Raw genomic sequence first — 25,860 nt, forward strand, 5'->3', positions numbered from 1 at the left:
TCTTTGTGCTGTTTTCTGACACTTTTTAAACTAAAGCAATCAGACTATGAACTAGAAGAACATTTTGAGCCACCAGAAACATTTAAAGACATTTTTCAGACACGTTAAATAGGATTAGGGTTAGGGGTTTTTTGGTTCCAGCTTCTCAAATGAGACGACTTGCTGTTTGTCTTCGTCAAATGTCTTTCTGATATAGATTAGTTGTATGTAGTTGTAATTAGGGCCTGACTGAAGGGACTATTGGAGACGATGTGAAAAAGTAAAAAACATCAATATATCAGCCAATAATATTATACATACAGAATATATATGTAAACACTCTTTCTTCAAATATGGTTTCCAAACACTTGTGACAAAGATATATAATGGTGGCATGATATTTAGCAGTTTAAAAATAAATCAGTGTACTGAAACAATAAACTTCACTGGGAATTTAATATGTATTTATTAAACTTTAGGAAATTAGGAAAGAGAATTAAATATAAGTGAAATGCAGCCTAGGCTATATAGCCTTAGTATCAGCAGATAATATCGGTCGGTCGATATCTTGGTTGGGCTTTAGTTGATATTTGCATTTTGTTGGTTTATTTACAATCTCCAGTACTGCAGTGTCATGTCAATAAAGTTTATTCAAATTTGAAGATAAGTCTAAATACATGTGGTATTGATATCAACGTAGAAACAGTTGTCATTACAGATGGAAAACAATCAGCACGTAGGATATCGGATGACAAAAACACCAATATCTGTGATAGGCCAATATTGGTCAATAATATCGGTTGACCCATATATCAGTCAGGCTCTAGTAGCATTTTTTTTCCACCATTAGTTTCCATTTCACCAACTTAAGCCAGACATACAACGTGTGATTTTAGCAATGTTTTTGTTTAAATAGCAGCTCGCTCTGTACGAGTAAATCACTCACGATGTAAAGCCAGGGGTCACAATGTATGTGCTCACACTACATGGTCCACCGGTCTGCTGAGACTTACCTGCTCACATTATATGAGTGAAATAAACATGTAGGACCCTCGAACACAGAACTGTGTGACTATTTCAAAGAAGAAGAATGTAAGAAAGAAGAAGAACAAGAAGCAGTAGAAAAAAAAGAGGAACCGGCGTGTATGGCTTGGAGGATGTGGACAATATGGTACATCCATTTCCCAAAAAGAACTGAAGGTAAGCAACACTTTGCTCAATTACTATCCATGTTTTCGTGCAGCTGCACGAATTGGTTCATGGCTCTCCTTCAGCTGTGCAATACCTTCACGACAAAGGGCAACCAAAATTTCTGACATATCAGAAATTCATCTGACTATCCGATTTCCGGTCGGGAGCATGACAAAGCCGAAATTCGGCCCAACTCAAATACTGGAACTCAAATATATAAATCAATAATGAAACTGCAAGTCATCGCTAGCTGCAGCCTTAATCTACTCCTCCTTACAGAAACTCCTCATTATGAAACTTATAACTACTAAAAAAACTAAAGACAGGTTTCAAGTTTCTACATCACACTCATTAAATATGCATACTGCAATATGATTGGCTGAAAATTAAAAAAAAAAAAGTTGTGACGTCACAAATCCTGCTCTGGTCCCAGCCATATAAATAGCTGAGATTTACTGCGAGAGCTCAGAGAAAGAGAAACTTTCCACCGAAAACAAGCTTTTCTACAGTCAAACTCATACAAGCACATACATTATACTGCGAGGTGAAGCCCAAACAACCAAACTGAAGCATAATCTTTGAATGAAGGGAGCTTTAAAATCAGCTGATAACCAACATAAACACAAACTAGAGCCATATTATTAAACAACTATTATTACTCTGTTAAATCCCTTTCTCGTCACATTCCCAAAAAGGGTGGTGGATCCTTTCCTCTACCTCTCCCTACTTGCTGATGCCACCACCTCTACTTACTGGCTGCTGCAGACATGTTAATTCATTCACTCGCATTATCATTATAATTATCATCGTTATTACAGTTTGTTGTTTATATTTTAATTAAAACATGGCGCTGGTGCGGTTTTGAAAATCAACAAGATTCGGGGGGAAAAAAAAGAATATGAACCGTTAGTGACCGTTAACGCTTTTTTATATACAAGCTGACAGTTCCATCTCCGAACGTTCCATTTTTCAAATTTATAACCATGGCAACTGCGACACAGCTCTCACGTTTTTATCCACCATTAACAAAAAAGCACATGTTTCAATCTTCAATAACAACAAACCTTTTAAATGTCTTTTTGTTTTTTTAAAGGCCATAAACACCGACACGAGTCCCCCTCTCCAACCTCCAACACGGGCATAAATGATGTTACGCCCTTGCGTCTCCAAACAGTGGAGGAGGGGGATCGTTAAACCTTAAACATTTCAATAAAAACACACCAAAATATAATAAAACTGCTTAATTTCACATCTTTACAATCGTTTCCTGTAATGTACTTTCTCGGTGATGTTAAAACAAAAAAAAGGCAACGCCAGGATGTGTGTCGGTATGCAGATTTCTAAGCTACCGTTTCCATTTTTTTTTAATGGTCATTTCTTCTATTTTCTCCTCTTTGTTTACACTCACCTCATTTGGTTGGAGACCGCCGGAGTCGACGCTGCCGTGTCATCTTCAATATATATATATAAACTAAGCTAGTATGTGTTAAATGTTTCGGTTAATGTCTGAGCCTGTGTGTGCTCATTTTTCTAGCCTCCTGCTCTACTGCTGCTCCTCCTCCTCTCCCTGCAGCAGCCGCTTTCTTTCTCCCCCTCTTTCTGCTCAGTGTTTGGGTCGAGGAGGAAAAGTGATGTCATTGCATGAAATTGCATTACCCGCCCCAAATTTCTTCTTTTTTTTTTCCTTCTCCTTCTCTTCTTCTTCCTCCTTCAGATCAGAGAGGTTGTCCCATGCTGCCAAACATAACTTCACCATATACTTATATAAATATAAATCTGCCTCTATATGTGGTTTTTTCTTTTTCTTTCTGTGCTCTAAAATACGCTCTGCACATTTAAAAATACCTCTGCTGGGACTGTAAATCTGTCCGGATTAGTGTATCATTAAAAGGGCAAGTTCAACATTTTTCAAAAAAAATCTGTTTTATAGCAAGTTAAATGAACAGTGGCACATGTTGTTTTTAACATTTACTATAAAAGTGATGGGAGGGGACAAAGTGGGTCTAAAAAATGTGTCTAAAAGTTCATCTGCAACCATCCAAATGATTCAAATCAAGTATAGATATCTTTCAACTCTAGTCTTTTTAGTGCCAAAGCCTTTTTTTGATTACTATACTTCCACCCAAAAGGAAAACAGTCTAAAGAAAATAGGGAAAAGTAGGGAATTTGATGCTAAAAAGACTGTAAATGTGGCAGATATCCACTTGATATGACTAACTCAGGCCTCTTACAAGCTTCATATCTACTTTTAAATGATTTTTTGCCACTAAATGACTGTGAACCCCCCATTACTTACACTGAAAGCACATTTTGGGATATTTAATTAGTCATTTTAAAACAAACAGGAAGAATGATTACAGCAATGCTCATACGGGCAATCTGGCTGTTGTTTTAAGGACATACCTGAAAAGACAAAATCAAAAAAAAGTATCAGAAAATAGTTTATTTGTGGATGAGAGATGAGTGCACTTTAAATTGTTTTAGTTACACAGACAAACAAAAGTGATGCAAAACTGAGAAAAATGTTGACCAACTAAACTGGGTGCAATTTTAAGGCAATTTAACCCAGACTAAACATGAAAAAACAAATAAATACACCCACATGACAAACAAACAAGTACAATCAGTGAATGTAAAGTCTAATACTCTACTGGAAATGCTTCACTGTCGATCAAAGAGCTGCAATGATTAGCTGATTAATCGCCAACTGTTTTGAGTCGTTGTTGAAAAGTCCAAATTCTCAGATTCCAGCTTCTCAAATGTGGAGTATTTTCTAGTTTCTTTAGTATTTTATTACAGTAAACTTAACATCTTTGGGTTGTGAACTTGTTGTCAGGACAGAACAAGACAATCAAGGATGTCACCTCAGGCTGTGGGGGGGGGGAACAGTGATGGATGTTTTTCACCATTTTCTGTATTTTTATAGCAACTAAAAAAAAAAAAACTCGATTAATGGAGGAAATAATCGTTATAGTTGCAGCAGCCCTGGATCAAGAATCAGTCTTTGAGTTTTCAGGGGTGGGTTTTTTTTTTTTGTTCATCTGTGAGCGTCGACAGTGGCAGCGTCAATGTCTTGGAGTGAACCGTCTGTGGCGTCACCTTCGCCTCCGACAACCTCTGACACCACCTATAGGAGGAAAAAGAAGAACAGGAAGTGAGTTTATCTGCTGCTACAAAAAAATAAGATCTACTGCTTTCTTAGTTTAAACGCTGTAATTTTCAGCTGCAGAACCGCAATGGGTTTTTTTTTGTTTCGTAAGGGCTTAAATTCCTTCGTGTTTTTCTCCCGACTCGGACACGTCATTTGACATACAGCACGGGACAAGAATGTGGAAAAACAACAAAAATAATTGCTTCCTTTATTGACTCGCAGGCACACTGTACATGTTTATTCGAAGCCTGTTTACATGATGTGATTTTGGGGCTGAAAGAAAGATGAAAAGAAGAAAAGGTTTTTGTTAATTAAACACTGACATCTGAGATCTCACTGCTGGATGATTTGGAGCTTTGTCAAGAGTTTTTGACGCAGCCCGACTTTTATCTCCAATGATGAAGTTTTAGATTTAGGAATAAAATCCAATAGTGTGACTGCTGTTATGACTAATGTCTACAAACAATAGGACAGTGCATTCTTTATTAGTGCTGCAATAATTAGTCAATTTTGGACAGCTGGTTGGACAAAACAAAACCTTTAATGACATCACTTTGAGTCGATGAACTGCTGAGTCGACATGCATTCGTCAGCCGGATCACTGCCTCTTTTTTTTTTTTTTTTTTTTTTTAAAGCTGCGTCATTACACAGACTAAGTCAGGGTGAAGAGATAGCAGCTGTAAATCTTTACAGTTTCTTGTCTCTACATGACCTAAATAGAGAACTGTGAAAGAAACAGAGGGATGATTAAACAGAGGACAGAAGAACGACTGAAGCAAAGTCAGCTTAACTACTGTTGAAACAGGCGCGTACCACTGAAACTCAAAGACGTATGGAAAATGTGACTATATAAAATTACTTACGAAGCTCCATTTTTGTTTTTTTATGTTGTTTGGACGGTTCTTTAAAACTGTTTTAATTGTGGAATATAGTTTTATGTTGGTTTTTACTTTTACGAGTATATCCTATGCTTTGGCAATCAGCGTTGGTTGATTTGGACGGGAGATCTGCAATTTCCATGTTGTTATGGATGAAGAGGCTGAACATTGACATCTGCACGCAAGCATAATGCTAAAACCATTTTTTCGGGTTTATTTATTGAGCATTTTATGTCTTTATTATCTGTTGACAGTAGAGAGAGAGAGAGAGAGACTGTGAATGAAGTCAACTGGACTCAAACCAGGATAAGCTGCTGAAAGACATTTTTCCACAAACACGCTGTGCAGAACTGGGATCCAGATCCTCTCTCCTCCACTTCAGACACTTTATAATGCATGTAAGTGGCACCTTTATGTGCGTAGCTGGTCTGCAGATAGAGGATAATGATTTAAAGTCTCCGCTTGCAGCTTTTTTTAAAACCCTATTTTCATCGATTGTTGTCTGCACAGTGTAAAAAGGCACCATCAGTCAACAGAGAGATTCAAGATGTTCAGAAAGTTAACCTGGTCGTCCATGATGGCGTCCACGTCCCTTTCAGAAAGCTCCTGTCCTGAGTTGTCCAGGTCGCCCGTGTCGGGGTCTTCTCCGGTCAGGATGTCCATTGGGGCCTCAGCAATGGCTCTAATAGTTTGGTCCTCCAGAGCCAAGGCCGTGTCAAACTGCAGGGGGGACGGAGGACCCTGCATACCATCTCCTTCCACATCCAGGTCCTGCATTACATCAGATTTTTATGTATCATAAAATTTAAGATCCACCAGTGACATTTAAAAATACTTGTAAAAAAGAGGATCTGGCAGTAAATGTGGAACAAGATATGAGGTGAGAGAGGAAAAAGGGAACATCATCGTCCTCATAATCATCTCTACGTACGTCACTGAACTCTAGAGGAAGGCTCTCTGTGGGCTGAAGCTCTGCGGCGCTCAGGTACATGTCTTTGCTGACGGGGGTGAACTGCTCCTGCGGCGGAGCTTCTTGCTCCGGCTGGTACATGGGGGGAGGCAGGGTGAGGTGAAGCGGGCAGCGAGGATCCTCAGAGTGACCCATGTGCACAGTGCGGTCGCATGGGACGTCCTTCAGGCCGGGACACATTTTGAAAAGAACCTGATTGCTGTCTTGGAAGATGTCTGAGCGTCTGGCTGTCAAGGATAATGACACGTTGTACCCAAACAGAGAAACTAACACATAGGTCAAACTGATAAAACTGCTGCTCCCATTTTCAAAACATAAAATGGAAAGCTTCATCTTCACTAGCTGCCAAATTAGTTTTAGTGCAAGCAACACATTTATTCTAGTAAATAATCTTTCTGTAATTAATTCAACATAAAACTACTTAAGAATTGCAAAAGGCTCGACTGCTTTATGCCTGAGTGGTGTACAGTGTTAGTGATTTATTTTTTTGGCTGAGCATAAACACTTTGCTATTTTATGTATATTTTATCTTCTTTTTTTCTTTTTACTTTAAGTTTAATATACACATTCAATTCCCAGTGAAGTTTTACCGTTTACTGCACTTAAGTTTATTCTTAAAACTGTGAAATATCATGCCATTTCATATCTTTGTCACAAGTGTTTGGTAACTACATCTAAAAAGGAGAAAAAAAAGTATGTTAACAGTAAATAATCTTTCTGTAGTTAATTCTCAACGTAAAGCTACTTACTGAGTTGCAAAAGGCTAAAGGAGTGGATTTGTACAGTGTTAGTGATTTTTTTTTGTGTGTCTGGAGTGTAAATACTTTGCAGCTTGTTCACAATGAAACATTGAAGACAACAAAACTAAACTGGCAATTAGAGGAACACAAGATTCAGTACATGCAATAAAACCGGTTTAACTACAATGTAAAAAAGCAACACATAAATCTCGTTGAATGGAAAATAATAATAATGTAAGAAAAAGAAAAAATGAAGACGAGACAGGTCGGGAAGGGATTTGTTTTGTTCCTTCCAACTGAAATGATTAACCCCTGTTCGACTCTGGGAAAAATCAACAGACCACAGGAAGGAGTTTATATAGGCTCCCTTTGAAACCAGCACCTACTGCAAGCTGCTGGTCTTGATCGGGGCCGGAAGTGAATATGGAGAACTTGACATGCAGGAAACGTTAATATTTTCATGCAATTTGTCGAAAACTCATCTTGGGGTTTTTTTTTGGTGTGTTGAAACATGCTGAATTATTGTGGGTTGTATCTTTTTGTCAAAGCAACACTAGAACATCTTTGGGAGGATACGTGCGACACAGTGGCGGGTCATGGGCAGGCAGGGGTTGGTACATCGGGTCCCTTCCACAAACGAGATGCATTTCTCGTACGCCGTTCTTGTGTGCGGCTGCAGAGAGATAGAGAGAGCGAGAGAGAGAACGAGAGATAGAGAGAAGTGTCAGATAAGATCGCAACACTCAACCGAGACGGAAAAACCTCAACATAACAGCATTTCCTTTATAACTATAATCATCTTTAAGGACTATTATCATTCCTGGATGCCACAAAATTGTCAGAGGAAGAGGCATATTGAAAACTAAGAGAAACTCCTCTGGTTGTTTTTCAGCGTCTTTACTGATCAAATCTCAATTACATCCTGCAAGCACTGCAAAAATGTCGAGTGTAATCTAAAAACCAAAAGTATGCATTTATCCCCCCCCCCCCCCTCCAAGTCACTGTAGTTTTGGACAATCGTGTATTTTACCACCACTTTTCTGTAGAGCAAGTTATGTTGTTTTTCTTTTTATCAGAAGGGGTCATGTTTATTTCAACAATATCTTTGGTGTTTTGGCTCCGTGTAATCATGAAACAAAACTGACTGAAGTTGGAGTGCTGCCTTTTAATTTAAAAAAAAAGGGTTGAATGGCCTCACTTACCCCTCGTGGTATCTAGCCACCAAATAGTTTCTGTGTCTTGCTCAGATTTTGATTTAGGGAGACTCAGAGATGTTTACCTCCACCCAAATACAACAAAAAAAAGGTGAATGGTATTTAATTTGAACTGCTGACAGCATTGGGTTTGTTTTTTGTTTTGTTTTCTTCTTCAAATATATTAAATAATGTATTCACCACCAACTTCTCCTTCCGCAAAAAGTGTCTGGTAAATATGGTTAATGCATAAAACACAGATAAACAGTGTGGGTTGTTGCTTCATTAATGATACGTTCTCCTAAAGCGGTGACTCTGCTTTGTGAGTGTTTATGAGATATAATCATAAGCATCATCGACATAAATGCCATATAATAAAAGTGACCTTTGTTTTGGGCAAGTTTCATAACCAAAAGAAAAAAAGAGGACATGTTCTCACTTCAGAGCTCAAAGTCTGTCCTGTTTTATCAGCAGACAGAAAACGAAGCATTTAAAAAACAGTATCAGTAGTTGGAGATCTGAAATAACTAGAAAATCTTGATGGTAGAGCTGTGAATGGCGTAATAAGAGCGACAATGTTACATGACAGCAATCAACACGAAGTGGTCTGATGTGGAACTAGACACTGACAAATGTTAGTCCTAAACTGCGTCGCTTTAAAAAAAAAAAAAAAGATCGGAGGCGGTCAGAGGATGTTGACAATCATGAGATAAAAGACAAAAGATCATAACCTACAGGAGGTGATGTGACGTTACACTGTCAGGTGAAACATACTGGCCACAGTAAGAAGTTTCTTAGTAAACACTAATATAACGAGTTGTTGTGCAGAAATATGCCAATAAAAAGTCTCAAGAGAAAAAAAACCCCACACACTTGTACTGTCTATCCAAGTATGAGTCTGTCCTACTCAAAAATTTTGTTTATGAGAAAATTGGTAAATACCATAAATTCTTAAATTGCTTGAATTGTAGAGTAGAGTAGTGTAGTGTTGAGTTCTTGCATGAGATCCATCGTTTCTACAGACTTGCTGCTCTCGTGGTTTCAGATATACAATGCTGCTTGAAAGTTTGCTCTAATTCTGCATAAATGTGTGTGATCAGATTTCCATCTTACACTTGTTAGTTTATTTACTGAGGAAAATTATCCAATGTTACATATTTGTGTGGGGCAAAAAGTATGAACCCCTATGATTATCAATTAATTTGAAGGACTTAAATAACAATCAAGTGTGAGTCTGGAAGGCCCTAATTTTATTTAAGAAGAGAAATCTGGTTCTTCACTCTCAAAGTCTCACAACACAGGGCTGGTGGAAGTGTGTTATGTCTCAGCAGACTGGAAAGGGTTACAAAGCCATTTCATAAGAATTTGGACTCCACCCGTCAACTATCAGGCAGATTGTGTAGAAATGGATGACACCCAACACCAGTGTTATCCAGTTTTACATAATCTAAACTCATGCTTCAGGTTCTCACAGACTTTCAAGCAGCACTACATTCCTCCAAAAGCATCAAGTATCACAAACTCAACTTCATTCTTCCACATGTACAGATGAAAAGTGGGAGTTTCGAGCTAGTTTCACTACTTCCTGCTCTAACTTCGATGGGGTCCCACCTGAGGAGCTCCGTCTGTAACAGCCTGCCTCCTCTCCCTCAGCTGCCGGTGCAGCAGGGCCTCCACGCCGTACCGACGACGGTATCGACGCAGAGCTTTGAGCTTCTTCAGGTTCTCTCTCTCCTTCATCGACAGTCCTTCAGGGCCCGTCAGCAGACTGCTGCCTGTCAACGACATAAAAACACAGTTATAACCGAGGCCTGGGATGTCATGATTTCCTAACAAGAACTGTTAAGTGCTAAAGGTGTGACGATACACAAGACTATTTTTAAGAACATTTCAAATGATGAAATTTGACTATGAAATTTTAAAAAAAAATCACATTATAATATATTGCTAATAAAAATAAATAAATTGTGGTTTACTTCGGAGTTTGACTTATTTTACTTTTTGCATCATTAGGCTAGCATAGCTGCGCTAGATTCCCCCGCTTCTCCTACTTCGGGCTTTCAGTGGAGAGGTCAACCTCCTCCTGCTCCTCTCCTCATCTCCTACTTCTGACTGTGAAATCTTCTCAGCAGGTAGAAGCTGCTAGTTCACGAGTTAGAACAAGGGCACCTACTCTAATAAAGGTTAACTGAGCCACACATTCACATTATGAAAAGACGGGATGTGTGTGAGTGTGAGCGATAGAAAAACCAAACCAAACCTTTTTTGTGAGACAGCTTTTCACCTCGACGAGAAACATCGTCACGTTTTAATATCACAAGATCATTAACTGTCACAATTAGTTAGTCATCAATTAGCTGCACGTTTACCAAGAGTTTCATGCTCCACTTTGCGGTTGTGCAGGTATCGGCGCTTTTTCTCCTTGAGCAGGTGCTGCAGGCGTTTGAACTGATCGATGTAGAGAGACTGGAGCCTGATGAGTTTCTCTCGAGTGATGAGCGCCACTTCTTCTGCTGTGTACACTCCCGCATGTCTGTCAGTACACAGAAGAAATATGTTCATCATAAAAACAACCAGCAACACATACTCAACTCTTTAAAAACAAGCTCCAACTAGTCTGAGAACACAGTCTTAGTCATTTTACTGCACATAATAAATCAAACATACTTTGCAGATTGTAATTATAATAACAGGAAGTTATACAATATGTGTGCCTTTGGACATCAATAAAAGTACGATTTTAATTAAGTCACAGCTGATTAAACTTTACAGAGAAAACAAATGTTGTCCCGAAGATATGACCTTTTTCAGGGGGGGTTGTTTTCAAAAGAGCTTTCTACAACATTCGTCATTTAGTTTAATTCATAGCAGTTGTGAGTAACTCCTTACGGTTCCTTTGTGCAGTGCAGGACAATATGACATCTAAAAAAACACACTCAAGGATCACCTGTTTTTCTAGTTATAATGACTTTACCTCATTTTGTCACAAATTAAGGTCTATAACGTGAATTCAATAAAATGACAATCTGACTTTAAACTATCTCAAACTGTTCATTCTGTAAAATAAAACATGATATTCAGCTCACTTTAGAGGATCCTCATGATCACTGTCAACGCTGTCGGCCTCGCTGTCAGGGTCTCCTCTCCACGTCTGATCTAACACCAGAGGACCCTGCTCCTCCTCACTCAGACTGTCCTCATCTGTCCAGGGAAACGTAGTCAAACGTTAAGATTTTTATGTTTTTACACATTTAAAAAGAAACTGCAAGACAAACAGACACATTGCTTGACTCAATTTGTCCCAATACAGAAGGATGAATGAGAACAGTCACCTAGAATACGATTTGCTTCGGAGCGGCCTCCCTCGATGCTGTGCGTCTCCCCTCGGTTGTATCCGCTGAGCTGAGACAACAGTGACTCCGGGGTCGGACCAGACGACGCCTTTCTCACCTGAGCGCGGAGAGCCATGGCGTTCCTGCGAGCGTGCTCTGCACAGAACGTCACTCTGAGGAACAGACCGGATCATTGGAGAATGGATCGTTAGTGTAATCAGATTATTATCCAACATACTAAGGCTTAGATCACTTATCTATTGGAGGTTTTATTTTTTTATCTACATTGTTTCTTGTATGTCAGAGGTGTCCAAACTATTCCATAAAGGGTTCATGTGGCTGTAGCCAAGCAGGAGCTCACCAGGCTCGACTCATTTAATCAGCTGATCTCAGTCTTCAGACAGTTAATTGGTCGAATCGTGTGGTCTTGATTGGTTGGAACGTTCCTCCATGGAATAGTTCAGACATGCCTGTTGTATGTTTCCATGTTTATCTTTCTGTCTGTTGTGCTGCCACCAAATTGCCCGACACAGGATCTTAATAAAGGCTGAACAAGTCAGAGATCAGATTGGATTTGTTATCAGATGTTTAGAATTTAAAAAGGCGTAGTCATACTAGGTGATCCGTACCGTGACTGCTCAGGCACAGTACAAGGCAACTGGGCCTAGTGTGAGTACACCCATACTCCGGTTTTCCACCGGGTACGATTACTCCACCTCTTTACTCAGTCCTCCTACGCCATCGGGAGCGTTACAGCAGCGGAGCGGAGCATGCTCTGGGAGAGAAATCTGCACTGTTAATACAATAATTATGGCAGCCCAATTAAATCCAAACGAGTGCCTTTAGGATACCGTAATTACTGTAGTAGCAGCACAACTAAAGAGTCCAATTTTGTTAACTTGCTCAAATTTAGTTGGTAATTTTCTTAGATTTTTGTGCTTCTATTGTGAGGGAGTAGACTACATAGATAAATTCTCTCTTTATCTGTTTTATTCGTGTTCGTTGCTGAAATACGACCAGGAGGCTGGTTCTGATTCTGTGTCTGACTTCCTGTCTGGTGCCATCTTCTCTGTTGAGCTTGGCGTCTTTGAAACGGCACCGTCAAAAATAGACCTGCTGCAAATTCACAGCACTGCGGTACGGAGAGCCACTGCTGAGACGTGCTGCGGTGCTCTCGGTGGTCACATTCATTGATTAGAGTGGCAGAGATCAGCTCCGGTGACCACGGCACTAACCAACCAGGAGGTAATTAGCCTTTAGTCTCTATATGCAAGTTGAACCACTGGACAGGAGACACACAGTAAATAAAAAGTATTGTTAAATTCTGATTCCCGACTCACCCATCTTTCCTCTCGACCTTCGGCGCGGCGTTGGGGCAGCGCTTTCCGTTCTTGGAGGAGATGTAGCTGCACTGCTTGTACGGGGCGTTCTTGTCCTCTAGGATGTGTTTGATGCAGAACTCCAGGCCGTCCAGGCGGGGCTGAGGGCACGGGCGCTGGGTGAAGGAGCAGGCCTGAGGCTCCTGAGGACGGGGCGTCTGGTTCACCCGGTTCCGACTTGATGGCAAAACATGGATGCGTATCCTGTTCATCGCAGATCTGCAAAAAAGGAAACAATTAGTTTGTTAGCTGGATCGCCGACTGACTGTAACAGTACGTATATTTATCCCCAACTGTGCCGTCGTATAAAGAAAATGTTCCGTGACCCAAAGATCGTCAGTCTCAAGTGCAGAACAATAATTATAGAGTGTAGCGACACCATACTCAAGAGCGTATGCTAGCTGACTTAGCCACGGTAGCTTCGTTACCCTGTAGTGTCGCTGCCATCAGACAACCCCATAATGCTGACTGAGTGCCACACTATTACATAAAATGTGCTCCGTTATAGGGCTGCATGATATGGACAGATTATCATGTCTCAATATTGTTGCGATAGGACTATGATTTCACATTTGTTTGAAAGTGTAGCAACAGTGAAAATGAAGCATTCACATTTATTACACTTACTGTAAACAGCAATAAACGTGTAAACTCTAGTGGGAGGGTATATTTGATATACATATTTTTGCGACATTAATATCTTGCGCGTTCATATCTAGATTTAAATACATTCACTCCTACTCTACTCAGTTATCTCTGCAATCAAATGATACTATGTCCCCTCCCTCCCCTCTCTGTGATGGTTGGCTTTTCACTACCCTATGAATAAAACTGTTGGGAGGAATAAAAACCATTTACATTTCTGACCGGGTAAGACAGCAGTGATGTAGTATGCAGTATTACAGTAAAAGTAGTGGTTTGGTCCCTCTGACTGATATATTATTATATATGACATTAGATTATTAATAGTGAAGCATCAGCATGTTACTGTTGTAGCTGCTGGAGGTGGAGCTACTTTACACTACTTTATATACAGTTAGCTAGTTTATCAACAGTTAGACCATAAAAGCCATCATAATGCAGCTGTTAGCAACTCTTTGCAAGAAGCAGAAATGTGGTTTTCATTTTTCCGCTGCAGCACAACTGAACTGTTTCAGTGAATTTGAGATATTTGGATGTTTACCCTTTTCAAAATAAATGTTCAATTCTCCCCCTGCTGTACCAAAATCATGCTAAACCTTGACCCCAAAACAAAGGTAAACACCCAACTGTGAATTTAGTGTACTGTTAGACCCCTAATGGTCAGATACGACAGGACAACTGAGAATAACACATTCGGCTCTGGAAGAATACAATCAGCATTTATAGATGAAGTAATTAAATCGGGATATCGAGGCTTGAGCTACACTACGTACCAAAGATAAGTTATTTACAGCCCTGAAATGATTTAAATCAACAAATAATTGTATCTTTATTATCCATTAATCTGCCAATTATATTCTTTATTTAATGGTTTTGGAAATAAAATGTCATAAAATATAAAAAATGCTCATAATCTCTCAGTCAAATAAATTAAAAGCAAATGTCTCGTTTAGTCTGATCAGCAGCTCGAAATCCAAATATATTCAGTTTACAATCACGTATGACACGTAAAGGTTTTAAATAGTCAAATTTGAGAGGCTGCAACAAAAAATTTTTTTTATATCTCCTTAATAAAAAGTTTATTATCAGAAGAGTTATTAAATAAATGATCTGTTAAACAACTCATTGTATCAGCTCTAAATCATTTCATGTGAATTGGTTTAAGAGACTATGAGTCAGAATATGGCGTATGAACATCTTCTCGAATGTGAGGATTTATGGTCTTATCTTTATCATATATGGCATTAAAGTGAACATACTTGTACTGTTTGTGGGATTAAACAAGACATTTAAAAGCATCACCTTGCAGTCTGTGAAAATACAATGGAGATAGGGTTGTTTTCTGACATTTCATAGCAAAAACAGCAGAGACATATGGAGGCTGCAGTTACATTAATAACATATTACATGTAAAATGTGGGCAAAAATCTGTGGAGCCTGCAAAGAAATGTCCCAGCAGGTGATTCACTGAGATACCTGTTTACATTTTGGAGATACACGTGGCTTATTCAAACACAAATTGGGTCCAAAGGTCAGATGTGGCAATGTGCTACTGATTTCACGTAGTTATATAATTGCGAAACACAATAAAAACACTCATGCTTTATCCTCTTTTCATTCATTAGGGATAAAAGTGTTCTTATAAAACCAAAATGTTGCATTTGAATATGTTTCATGTCACGTTGTTTTCTGACACTGTTTATACAAGTAAAACATGTTGAATGCTGCTGTGTGAACATTGTACAAGTCAGTTCAGTTAAATTAATGTGTTAATGAGATATTACGGATTTTAAAAAAGGAAATAGTCATTGAAACTAACATTAAAAGAGGCGGTGGCGGGTCAGGTGGTTTATCAGATCGGTATCGTGTCTAAAAATCTACTTTTTTTAATAATTATTTTAATGCGCTTTAAAATATAGACAACAACCTATAAATATAAATATGCATCAGCAGTAAATGCCAGAGTATATTTTGTTATATGAGTTGTAATAGCTGCAGAAGTCCATTTCTCCCTCCCAGACCGCTCTATTAACCGAGCGCCACACCGTGCGTCAGCCCGCCTCTCTTCACTGCGTCACTCCTCTCTCAGTGGAGCGGCCGCCATCTTTGTTCGCCACTGGCTAACAGCAGCTAACGGCTAATTTGAATAATTCGCGGCTGTGAAGCGCATTTTAGTGACATATTTCAACAGGTAATGTTCCCTCTAGGTACTACCGATATCCCTCCATGTCAGAAGATGAATAAATATGTTGGTTTTCTGTTAATGGTTGCTTACCTTTCGCACGGTTGCCTCTCTATGCGCAGCTCCCGAAGCACACTGCGTCGGTTTGCCTGCATTCCCTGATAACTGCCACGGCCACCACAGCCCGCCCACTCCGAGCGCTGATTGGCCGAGACGCCACAGCTTATAGCACGCCATTGGCTAATTTACACGCCAATCAAGAAGGGGGAGAATGAAACTTGTATATACATTGCAGCAGTAAAATAAGCTTCGTGGAAACATTTATGATGCAATGAGAAAGGGTTTTTCTTAAAATATTTTTTATTGACTTTAATTGGGAATAAAGCAACCACATTATATCAAAAAAGAACAGTGTTCAGATATAACATTTTAAACTGAAAAACAAAAAACAAAGAAATCCCAAAAAAACGTTTATATTTCCAGACCTGAGTGTCACTAAAAACACCAAGACATGAAAAAAAAACATGAAACTTATTGTAGCTATGTGATTTTTGCATTGTTAGGTTGCATGAGTGTCTTCCATTTATTTCTCACATATGGGTGTAATCTGAAATGTGTGTCCTTTTGTATGACTTTCTCACAGCATAAAAGTTAATACTTTTTTTTTTTTTTAACTGGAGGATTTGTCCAGATCAAATAAAACAATTTTTTTCCCCCGAAGATGGCAATGATATATATTGAAATCTATTCTAATAGTCTCACCATTATACATGTAACACTTTGTCAATTGCATTGTAGGCAAACCTACCAAGATAAATATTCAGTGCATTTACTTTTTTCCCTGTTACAACCAAGAGTGGAATAACTAAATGACTTTTTAAAAACCTCTGCTGCCTGAGCAAAGAGCTGCACTCTTCTCTGTGTATCTTCCATATATCAAAAGGAACAAAGAACATTTTACAGTTGTATGGCTGATTTTGTTGTACTGCATTACTGTGAACTGCCTAAAAACAAAATGAGTTTTTTTTTGATAAACAGGTTTAAAAACAAAAGTTTAAAAAAAAAAAGAAGCAGGTTAAAAGCAGTAATACTATACAATCAAAAAACCATGTAAAGCTTAATATGAATCAAATGTACAGATGATACCCGATTCTCTTCCCAACATATAGCAGTCTTCCATTATTTTTGCTCCAACACAAATTTAAACATTAATTCAAATTAAAACAGTATTATACTTCATGCTTATGACCCTGTAGTGGAGGTATGTCGATAACCTGCTCGCCGCGGATGATTTTACACAACTGAAGAACACATGCAAACTTTTTTTTTTCGTTTTGTTTTTTGATGTATCATGGCTTCGTGGATGGATTATAAAACAAACAATCTGAAACTGGAATAAAAAAAATTAAAAAAAACCCATCAAGTCAGTTTTTTTGAGGGTTTTTTAACGATGCATATGGAGTAACAAGACAACTTCAAGATGATTAAAATCAGATCGGCATGAACTCACAGGTATACACTGGGATTTTACACTTCTTTTTAAAAACACCCGCCCCCCCCAAAAAAGGGGAGAATCGATAAAAAAAATGAAAGACGACCATAAAGACAGAAGACCTGTGACTAAGTCTTTGATAATGTGTGTCGTGAATACTTTGTTGTGTGCGGAGCTCAATATGGTCACCACAAAGTTAGCACCGGCAGTTAAAACTTTTATTTTTCTGGCAGAGTTTCATGGTTACAGTGGGGGCGCTGGGAATCATGTGTATCCATGTCGGCTGCCTTGTGTCTTATATATTTGCATGTAAGCTGTAATCACCCAAAAAAACTGGACAAGTGACAGTTACATTACAGGGAGAAAAAAAACTCACATTTATTCCTAGAGGGATTTTTTTATGTGTGTTGGCATTTCCTTCACTGTGACCATACCGAGGAGATATGTTTTAATAATTTGAACCCTATGATCCATAGATGTACAGTATATCCTTTTTGTATGAACTTTGTCCATTAGTGTAATTATTAGAGAACTGACATAATATTTTACAACCATTTAAAACAATGACTGCAACACTTAAAAATCAGAAAAAAGAAAAAAAAAAAAAAAGTACAAGCTTCGTTAATTTACATCTTTTTTGCAATTTTTCCATAACAAAATGTAAAAAATATTTCATGTTTTAAACATTTTACAACCTTTGTACAAGTTTACCAAATAATGCAAGAAACAAAAATAGATAACACCAAGGTTTGGGGCTATCACCTAATTTTTTTTCTTTTTTTTGGAGGTTATGGGTGGGGTTGGGTTTTTTTTTTTTTTAAAAGACAAAAAATATTGAAAAGATGGCTTTGGAGACATGCACTCTCAAATTAGCCTGTACAGTCTTGATGACGAAATAGAGAGGGGGGCCCTTAAGGTTAAAAAAAGGGCGGGGGGGAGACTATGTTTTTTGTTTTTGTTTTTAAAAGCATTCAATTAATAAATAACATACTATAAAAACATTATAAAAAAGACAATCGGTAAGAAGACCTGACAGCTATGTGATGGAAATCTTTTCCTCATGATTTCAAAGACAATGACTTCCATTCAAAAAACTGTGATGGTAACAAAAAAACAAAAAAAACAACAACAGGTCCCATCATCACATTTCATTTGAGTTAAGCAGAAAAGAAAAGAAAAATTAGTATGTACACTTTCCTGTAAATATTTTTCTCACATTTTGTAAGCTTTTCAAGCCTCTCATTATTGCCCCACAAGTGAACCGTAAAAAGAGAGAAAAAAAACAAAAAACTCATCTCACTGGTACATTTCTCTGCTGTCACACTGAAGCCCATAAAAATGTTTTGTGAGTATTTAAACAAAAAAAAATCATTATACAATACTCTATGTAACAAGATGGATGTCAAGTACAATGTACATAATTCATCTCCTGACCAGGGTCTCACTTGGGTAGCGGCGGCAGTGGTGGGGGCGGGTCTGAAGGCAGGGGCGGCGGCCTGGAGTTACTCCCTCTGGAGCCACCGCTGTACCGGTACTCCCCGTACTGGGATCTGTAGTCAAACATGGACGGCTGGGACGGCTGCACCCCCTGCGCGCTCAGAAGTGAGTTCAGCATTTCAAAAGTGTCCTGGTACTCGTTCGACTGGGTCCCGCCTGCCGCGCCGTGTCCGTTAGTGTCCGTCTTGTCGCTTTTGGAGTGCGAAAAGCTCCCTTGGTGGTGAGGAAGGCCCAGAGCGGGGAGGATGTCTGGACCGTGTCCCAGTGTTTGCCCCGCAGAGGAAGACAGGGACGGTAGCTGGTAGGGATTCCTAGAGGACTTGCTGACTTTAGAGGCCTGGTGAGATCCTGACGAGGGATCTTGGGAGTGTGTTCTCTTGCGCGAGGCAGAGGAGGATGAAGAGCTCGTTCTAGAGGAGTCACTGGGGACTTTTTTACTGCTTCCTAACGCCCCGCTGGAACTAGATGAGTGTTTATGTGAAGAAGACAGTGAGGTGCTGCTAGAGGACGAATGGTGGTGGTGGTGATGATGATGGTGATGGTGGTTTGACCGGTCCCTGTGCTTGTCCCTGCTCTTCCCCTCCTCTCCTGAACTCCCCCTTTGCTTTTCAGGCACTCGTATTCTGACTTTGATGTCTTGGTCCTGGCTTCGGGCGCTACCGCTGTGCGCGCTGCCTCCGCCTCCTCCTCCTCCACCTCCGCCAGCGAGGGGGAGGCGCATTTTCAAAGAGCTACGGTCGTGCCTCTCCTTCTCCAGAGGGATTTTCAGAATAATGGGGGACGGGTTGGACATGTCGGAGGAGGAGGAGCTGGACTGCTGCTGCTGCTGGTGATGATGCTGCTTATCCTTCCTCTGCTGCTGACCAATGAGAGCCTGGGCAGCATTGGCGTAGTCCCTCTTCACGCTGGCCTCCATGTTCTCCAGCTTCCGCTTCTGGGCGGCCAGGACGTCTGCGTTCTTGGCGCGGTACTCACTCAGCGACACCTTAGCCGGGGCGTGGACCTCGTTATTGGCCTGCTGCTGTAGTTGCTGCTGCTGCTGCTCTGCTCCACTCTGGCTTTTACCGCTCCAAGTCGCAGCGCTGCCAGGCGTACCTCTCTCCTTCTCGCCCAAGGATGAGGAAGAAGAAGACGAAGGTGGAGCAGAGAGGCTCATCAGGCCTGCCACAGTGCTCTCTGATGAAGCCATGGAGATCATGCTCATCATGGTGTCCCTCTGGTCACCTTCCTCCTGGACCTTTGGCTTGACTTTTGGTGTCTGACCTCCAGCCTGGGGGGCGAGAAAACAGACAATTCCTGTTAAGTGACTCTGAATTTAAAGTATATCAAGAAGAGTACAAGAGGGTGAGTTTGTTTATAATATATGAATGTATTTTGTGTACAACTCATATCCTTAGTTAAATATAGACAGATATAGATAAACAACCATTTCCTGTTTAGTAATTCAACAAAAAACTTGACTTGGCTGAGCTCTGTCACAAAAGAGCTCCAGAAAAAGAAAAAAGTCGTACCTTCCAGTTGCGAATCCGTTTCAACCGACTGGGCGTTCTCTCCAAAATCTGCAGGAACTCGTGTGTGAGCTCTGAATGAATTCATGAAAACAATGACGACAAAAATCAGCTGGAGAACGTTTGTAAAATTAAATCCTCAACATTGTAACTAATGCACGACTTGCAAGGCCCCTTCTCAAAACACTTTCTCTTGCTTGCGTGCGGAATAGACGGAGCTACAAGGTCAATCGGAGCACATACCGTCCAGCAGCTCAAGGGTAACTGTGGGGTCAACATATTCCCACCAGTGTTTTCCGTCTGTAGACACAGGGATTTCCCAATTGGACCACTTGCAGGCGAGGTGGATGCACACACAGGCCACCACAGGAGGACTGTACTGCAGGCAGAACGTGGTCAAGTGCAGACTATGTGGCAGCATACGTCCCAGATGATCAGAAAACAGAAAAGACACGGGGGAGAGAAAGAGAGAGAACAGACAGACATTCAGTATATATAGTTTTTAAGGATTAAGCGTGAAAGTCGATGCTATGTAAAGAACTGTGCATATACCTGTTTGTTGCCATGAAGTATGATGTTTGAGCCAGATCCTTACTCGCTGGAACAACAACAGAACAGAAAAACATACTTAAAATCTGAAACTGTTGTAAATGCGAACTTGAAAATAAATTTGTGGTAAATGTATTGTAAAAAAATGCTTCAAGTAAAACTCAAACCTGTCTTTTGATGCTCACCTCTGACAAGCTGGGTGCACTTGACAACATGAGTATGTGGATGGTCAATGGTGATTTCAAAAGCTGCAATAAAAAAAGGAGACAGAACAAAGAATATATGAGATGGAGAAGTCAAAACGAAACAAATCCACTTGACAGATTTCCAGGTTTCAAAAGGTTATTTTCCATTCAGCAGTAAAAAACAAAACAAAACACAACAACAAGTAAAGTCCCTGAAAACCAAAAAAACGAACATGGCGTTAAAAAGTTAAGAGTAACGTGGAACGTCACTTTGAACGAAGGTCTTCCAACAACATCCTGGACAACAGCGTAGAAATCAATTTAAACATTAACGGCATGCAAGCTAAAAATCTTCAGCAATTTCCTGACAAATGAGAAAACAGATGGGTTGTTTAACATTAAAGCTCATTAACGTTATTTTCTTCAGCCGTCTTCTTCCATGCTCAGTCCTCAAACAGATGGCTTGTAGATCAAATAAAGAGGGAAATGTAAAAAAAAAAGGACACGACAGAAACAAAAGCGTGAAAACGGTAATTTAGCAGTAAGGCGATGTTGCCAATATATTACGCATGCGTGTCACTTCGCAGCGCTGCTAACTGCACACAAGGTTTCTGTAGGACAAAAGTAAAAAAGGTTAACACTGTTTTTTTTTCTTTTTTTTTTTATAATCACATGAGTTTCAGGGGGGGAAATAAATCAGGGGACCCAGTTCTTCCTTCCCAACTTACCCAAGGTCTGGAGTATTATGCTCTCAAGAATGACCAGGTCTTGAGCTTGTTGCAGGTAAGCCTGAGGTTGAGAGGAGAGGCACGTTACTCACTGGGAGGAGGCCTCTATCCGTTGTCGAACAAGAGCAACTGAACTGAAAATGATTTTTGACCATTTGTCTGCAAGGCTTCGTGAGGTGAACTGAAAGGTCGGGTTACAAACAGCGGCAGAGTTTAACGGTATTATACTAAAACTCGACCTTTCATGTATCACTGATGAAGCCTCACAGATAAGTACAGCTGCTCTTGTTTTACAACCACTAGACATCAAATCACCTGGATCACCAAAATCATACAGAGTTTAACGACTGTGATGCATTTCCTCTTTTGCTCTCGCCCCTAAGCATCGAGCAGCCTCAACGTAAGAGGCAGCAAGAGCTCAAAACAAAACATCACATTAAAATTATTGTCCCCAATTCAAATAGTTTGTTATATTTACACCAAGATAAGGTGCATTTAAATACATCAACATTAAAGCTTACATTAGTAAATCATCCATTATAGGAGAAGAAAACTGTCATGGTGAGTTACAAATTAGAACATGTAATGTGAAAGTGTCGTTATAAAAAGGAAAGATTATTTCTTAAATGTTACTTATGAATAAGCAGTAACTCTACTAATGAAGCAATGCAAGCACATACCAGGGTTTCTGCAGGTTTGAACTAGTTAAATTAAAGAGTTTTTACGACCATAATGAATTAAATTTAAGAAGAAGTACAAAAAAATAAGGAAAATCGCAGTTTCAAAGTAACAAAATATCTGATGTGATCTTGTGTGTGACACCAGAGGTTTAACACCAAGTATGCATAATTTGACGGACAGATAATGCACTGCGTTTCAAATTGATCATTTGGTAAGTTAACACTACCTGGATCCTTTCAGAAAGAATTACAACACACAGATCTAACTGGGAATCCAACCAATGCATTTCTCCAAAGAGAAAAAGGCAACAGAGGAAGTGGTAAATGAACACACATATTTAAGACTTCACTAAATTTAAGACCTAGTGTGCAACATATGGACGTATTTAAGATTTTTAAGACCCAGCAGAAACCCTGAAATACAGATGAAACCACTACTCTATTAGACAAACATATCAGCAGGCAGAAAAACAAAAAGCTACTTATTTTCCCAACTTACATCACTGCGCACATCTGGCGAAGGCTCCTGAGGGTTGAGGCATGCATGGGCCACCTTGATAACGTGTTCCAGCTTTCGGGGTTGCTCCTCAACCTTGGCAGCGAGGAAGAGAGCGGCAGGAGAAATGACCTGGTGAGAGTAAACAGAAAATAATTAAGATTTAAAACCTGGTAGTTACATCTTGGACTTTGTTGAAAATAACCATGCAAGCAAAAATAAATAAATAAAACTTACATTTCTGTGAAATCTTGTGAATGACTGGACCATATAGAATCGATGCATGTACACAATCGCTGTGTTAATTGTAAGTTGGGACCTGATACGTGGTAGTTAAGGGAAAACATTGCAAACAGGAGGACTTACAAATTAAAACATCTACATTGGCTATATACCGTAAACTAGGGTCAACATTTATTTAACTTAAAGATCACCTCCAGACATATATTTAAACCATAAGAAAACCTGTGTTTATTGTGCATGCTTCTTATACACATGGCTATTTAGTGGGACTGTAAACAACTCGCAGACATCTGAAATATGAGAAAGAGACACAAAATACACACTGCAGGTCTGTAGCATGAAGTCACTCCTTGCATGTATATTTCTCAAGATTTTGTGCTGAAATATAGTCAAGTAAATTAATTTAGAAAATAAGGGATGCATACTTTTTCAATTACACCCCAAAACTATGAAACACACTACCAACAGATATCAAGGAAGCCAGTTCACTAAACATTTTTAAGAAAAAGCTTAAAACTTACTCTTTACTTTCACTTTTACATAAGTCACGACTGCACTTCTTTTGATATTTGTATTATACTTTGTTATATATGGGGTTTAATCTATTTTTAGCTGCTTTAACTAAGGACTAATTAGTGTTGTTGTTTGTTGTTTTTCTTCATATAGTCCATCTTTCTCACCTACCCTACCCTCCATTCAACACATATCTGAGCACACTTTTGTAGAATATATATCCTGTTTACAGATTACAGAAACCTGTAGTCAATCCTTGTGTATATTTCTTAAGATTATATGTTGATATTTACATGAATTTACAGCCACTAAGCTAAAGTCACTCCCCTAATAGGTGTAAACACACTTAGCCAATAAAGCCTATCTGACTCAGAACAACAAAAAAGTTAAAAACACACACAAAAGGCAAACTGACCCCAAAGAACAAAACGTACAGCGTGTTTTTAAGATAACACCATGCTCGTCTTCTTCCTTCCCTGCAGTAACAACATCACATTTGCCGGCGATTGCTAATGCTAACGTCCTGGAAAAGGCCCGCCGACCACACAAGGGCCTTCACGGCTCCGGCTCAGACAACTACGCCGCTTTCAGTTAGCCATACCCTGCTACCTTAAACACGGTTGAAACCAACCAAACCAGCCTTGGGAAGGAGAGCCCGAAACACATAAACAAGCGAAACTCCCGCTAAAAGAGAGTACACACAATAACGCGAGCTAAACTTCGCCGATGCTAACATGCTAACCCGTCTGATGCTAAGCTAGCCTGAGACATTAGAAAGGATACACGTTGAGCCGCTGTCCCATGTCCTGGAGGAGGTTGGCCGCCTGTTGCCGGTAGGACAGCTCCTTGTCGGGATCAAGTCCAGCTCGCCGGGATGGGCTGTTGTCGATCTGTTGCCGGGTGTAGTACCATTTGTTGTTACAGCTTGCGGGGAGAGAACGAAACGAAGCCGCCATCACTGAGAAGGAGGAGAGTTTAAAAGCGCTGCGCGTCACAGGAACATACGTCACACCGCGGGAGGGAAGGAGGAGGGGGGGCGTCGGGAACGTCGGGAACGTAGGCAGCGCGGTTACCCATAGTGACCGGCAGATGTCAGAATTATGAGAGGAGAAAGTAACAAAAGTTAATTGATAAAAATGGAGGTGAAATTAAAAATAGAGTGATAAACTGTCAAATGATTAATTTAAAGTCGATTTGATTAAAACAGTCGTGATATAATGAAAACAGAGCCGCGTTTCATCATTTTCTCCGTCTTACATTCATCATTTACAATTCAAAATTGCCATTTATCATTTAAGAAAAGTGGCTTCAAGGGTGGAAGTAACAAAAAATAAGTGATTAAAATGCTTATGAGTTAATAATAGAAGTGATGAAATGTATGTGAATTGAAAAACAATTGTCAGTTGATTTGATAAACTTCATTCTACTATTCATCATTCACCTCACTGACATTTATCGTTTAATTACAGCAAGCAATTTTTTGTGACTTCCGCCCAAAAGACCATGCCGACTGACTAGCTCATTGAGTTTTTGGCTGCAAGTGGAGAGCCAATAACTCTATCAAATCATTTTATACCCCTCTATTTTTCAATTCACATGCATTTCACCTCCATTTTTATCAATTAATTTATGTTACTTCCACCCCTTATAGGCCTCCAGAATATCCTTCCAGCCCATTGACTTGTATCCTCCTCTGCAGTGAAACATTTTGTTTACATGCATCTCCTCATTTAATTGGTGTTTGTTTTTTAGATTCACTAACTATGGTGTCAGAACAACGACTTGCTTCTTATATACAGTCTATGTTCTCAACACCAACAAGACGAAGAAGAGATTGTCATTGACTGCAGGATAAAACAGGGACACACAACACATGCTAGTCTGGTGATCAGTGGAGAGGAGGTGGAACAGGGTGGGGAGAATCTTGTATCAAGTATCTTGGTGTTCATCCCTCAAGGGAGCTGACATGGAGAGCGAACACCAAGCAGCTGGGAAAGAAGAAGCTCCTGCAGGAACTCCTCGCCAACTTCTACCAGTGCACCATAGAAAGTTCTCCAGCTGCACCTCAGAGGAGAGGACAGACCTGCAGCGGATCAACAAGACTGCACAAAAAAAGATCATCAGTGCCCCTCTTCCACTCCTAGAACAGATCCACTCTGCTCGGCTGAGGAACAGAGCCGGAAAGATCAGATCAGACTGCACATCCTCCCATCTGACCAACTCAGGGTCATGAGAGCACGAACTGAGTGATTCCCAACTGGAAGATACAACTTTCTTTTTCTTTTTCCTGGAGCTGTTTTGTGACAGAGCTCAGCCAAGTCAAGTTTTTCAT

The 25,860-nt window shown here is 39.8% G+C and overlaps 3 protein-coding genes and 1 non-coding gene across 4 annotated transcripts; all 4 read right to left on the bottom strand.

Moving 5' to 3' along the window:
• Window positions 1-3,598: 3,598 nt before the first annotated feature.
• Window positions 3,599-15,794, bottom strand: kansl2 (KAT8 regulatory NSL complex subunit 2). The gene is made up of 10 exons (XM_053318448.1): window positions 15,731-15,794; window positions 12,775-13,032; window positions 11,435-11,607; window positions 11,189-11,303; window positions 10,472-10,635; window positions 9,714-9,877; window positions 7,486-7,582; window positions 6,131-6,384; window positions 5,764-5,970; window positions 3,599-4,297 (listed from the first exon to the last, which is right to left on the bottom strand). The coding sequence occupies exons 1-10, from the start codon at window positions 15,790-15,792 to the stop codon at window positions 4,208-4,210; spliced, it is 1,584 nt and encodes a 527-aa protein (XP_053174423.1). The 5' UTR covers window positions 15,793-15,794; the 3' UTR covers window positions 3,599-4,207.
• LOC128358156 (small nucleolar RNA SNORA2/SNORA34 family) lies at window positions 7,191-7,324 on the bottom strand. The gene has a single exon (XR_008321365.1). It is a non-coding gene; the product is annotated as a small nucleolar RNA SNORA2/SNORA34 family (small nucleolar RNA).
• Window positions 15,795-15,985: 191 nt separating the features above from the next.
• Window positions 15,986-20,861, bottom strand: LOC128357997 (cyclin-T1-like). Its single transcript, XM_053318447.1, has 4 exons — window positions 20,687-20,861; window positions 20,378-20,541; window positions 20,138-20,208; window positions 15,986-19,896 (listed from the first exon to the last, which is right to left on the bottom strand). The coding sequence occupies exons 1-4, from the start codon at window positions 20,758-20,760 to the stop codon at window positions 18,571-18,573; spliced, it is 1,635 nt and encodes a 544-aa protein (XP_053174422.1). The 5' UTR covers window positions 20,761-20,861; the 3' UTR covers window positions 15,986-18,570.
• Window positions 20,845-24,484, bottom strand: LOC128357670 (cyclin-T1-like). The gene is made up of 4 exons (XM_053318039.1): window positions 24,312-24,484; window positions 23,010-23,091; window positions 22,776-22,904; window positions 20,845-20,931 (listed from the first exon to the last, which is right to left on the bottom strand). Exons 1-4 carry the CDS (start codon window positions 24,482-24,484, stop codon window positions 20,845-20,847), a joined length of 471 nt encoding a protein of 156 aa, XP_053174014.1.
• Window positions 24,485-25,860: the final 1,376 nt, after the last annotated feature.

The sequence above is a fragment of the Scomber japonicus genome, chromosome 4 (genome assembly GCF_027409825.1).
Source record: "Scomber japonicus isolate fScoJap1 chromosome 4, fScoJap1.pri, whole genome shotgun sequence".
Lineage (NCBI taxonomy): Eukaryota > Metazoa > Chordata > Actinopteri > Scombriformes > Scombridae > Scomber > Scomber japonicus.

Bases quoted from the DNA above. Each gene is read 5' to 3' on its own strand.
- kansl2 (XM_053318448.1), bottom strand. From the start codon at position 15,792: ATGCAGGCAAACCGACGCAGTGTGCTTCGGGAGCTGCGCATAGAGAGG. The intron at 13,033-15,730 runs GTAAGCAACCAT...CCTTTTTTGCAG, and splicing joins GAGAGGCAACCGTGCGAAAG to ATCTGCGATGAACAGGATAC. The intron at 10,636-11,188 runs GTGAGCTGAATA...GTGTACTGACAG, and splicing joins GATCATGAGGATCCTCTAAA to ACATGCGGGAGTGTACACAG.
- LOC128357997 (XM_053318447.1), bottom strand. From the start codon at position 20,760: ATGTTTTTCTGTTCTGTTGTTGTTCCAGCGAGTAAGGATCTGGCTCAA. The intron at 20,209-20,377 runs GTATGTGCTCCG...GAATTCATTCAG, and splicing joins TACCCTTGAGCTGCTGGACG to AGCTCACACACGAGTTCCTG. The intron at 19,897-20,137 runs GTACGACTTTTT...CTCGCCCCCCAG, and splicing joins AACGGATTCGCAACTGGAAG to GCTGGAGGTCAGACACCAAA.
- LOC128357670 (XM_053318039.1), bottom strand. From the start codon at position 24,484: ATGGCGGCTTCGTTTCGTTCTCTCCCCGCAAGCTGTAACAACAAATGG. The intron at 22,905-23,009 runs GTAAGTTTTATT...TACTCTCACCAG, and splicing joins TCACAAGATTTCACAGAAAT to GTCATTTCTCCTGCCGCTCT. The intron at 20,932-22,775 runs GTAAGTTGGGAA...TTTTTATTGCAG, and splicing joins CGCCAGATGTGCGCAGTGAT to CTTTTGAAATCACCATTGAC.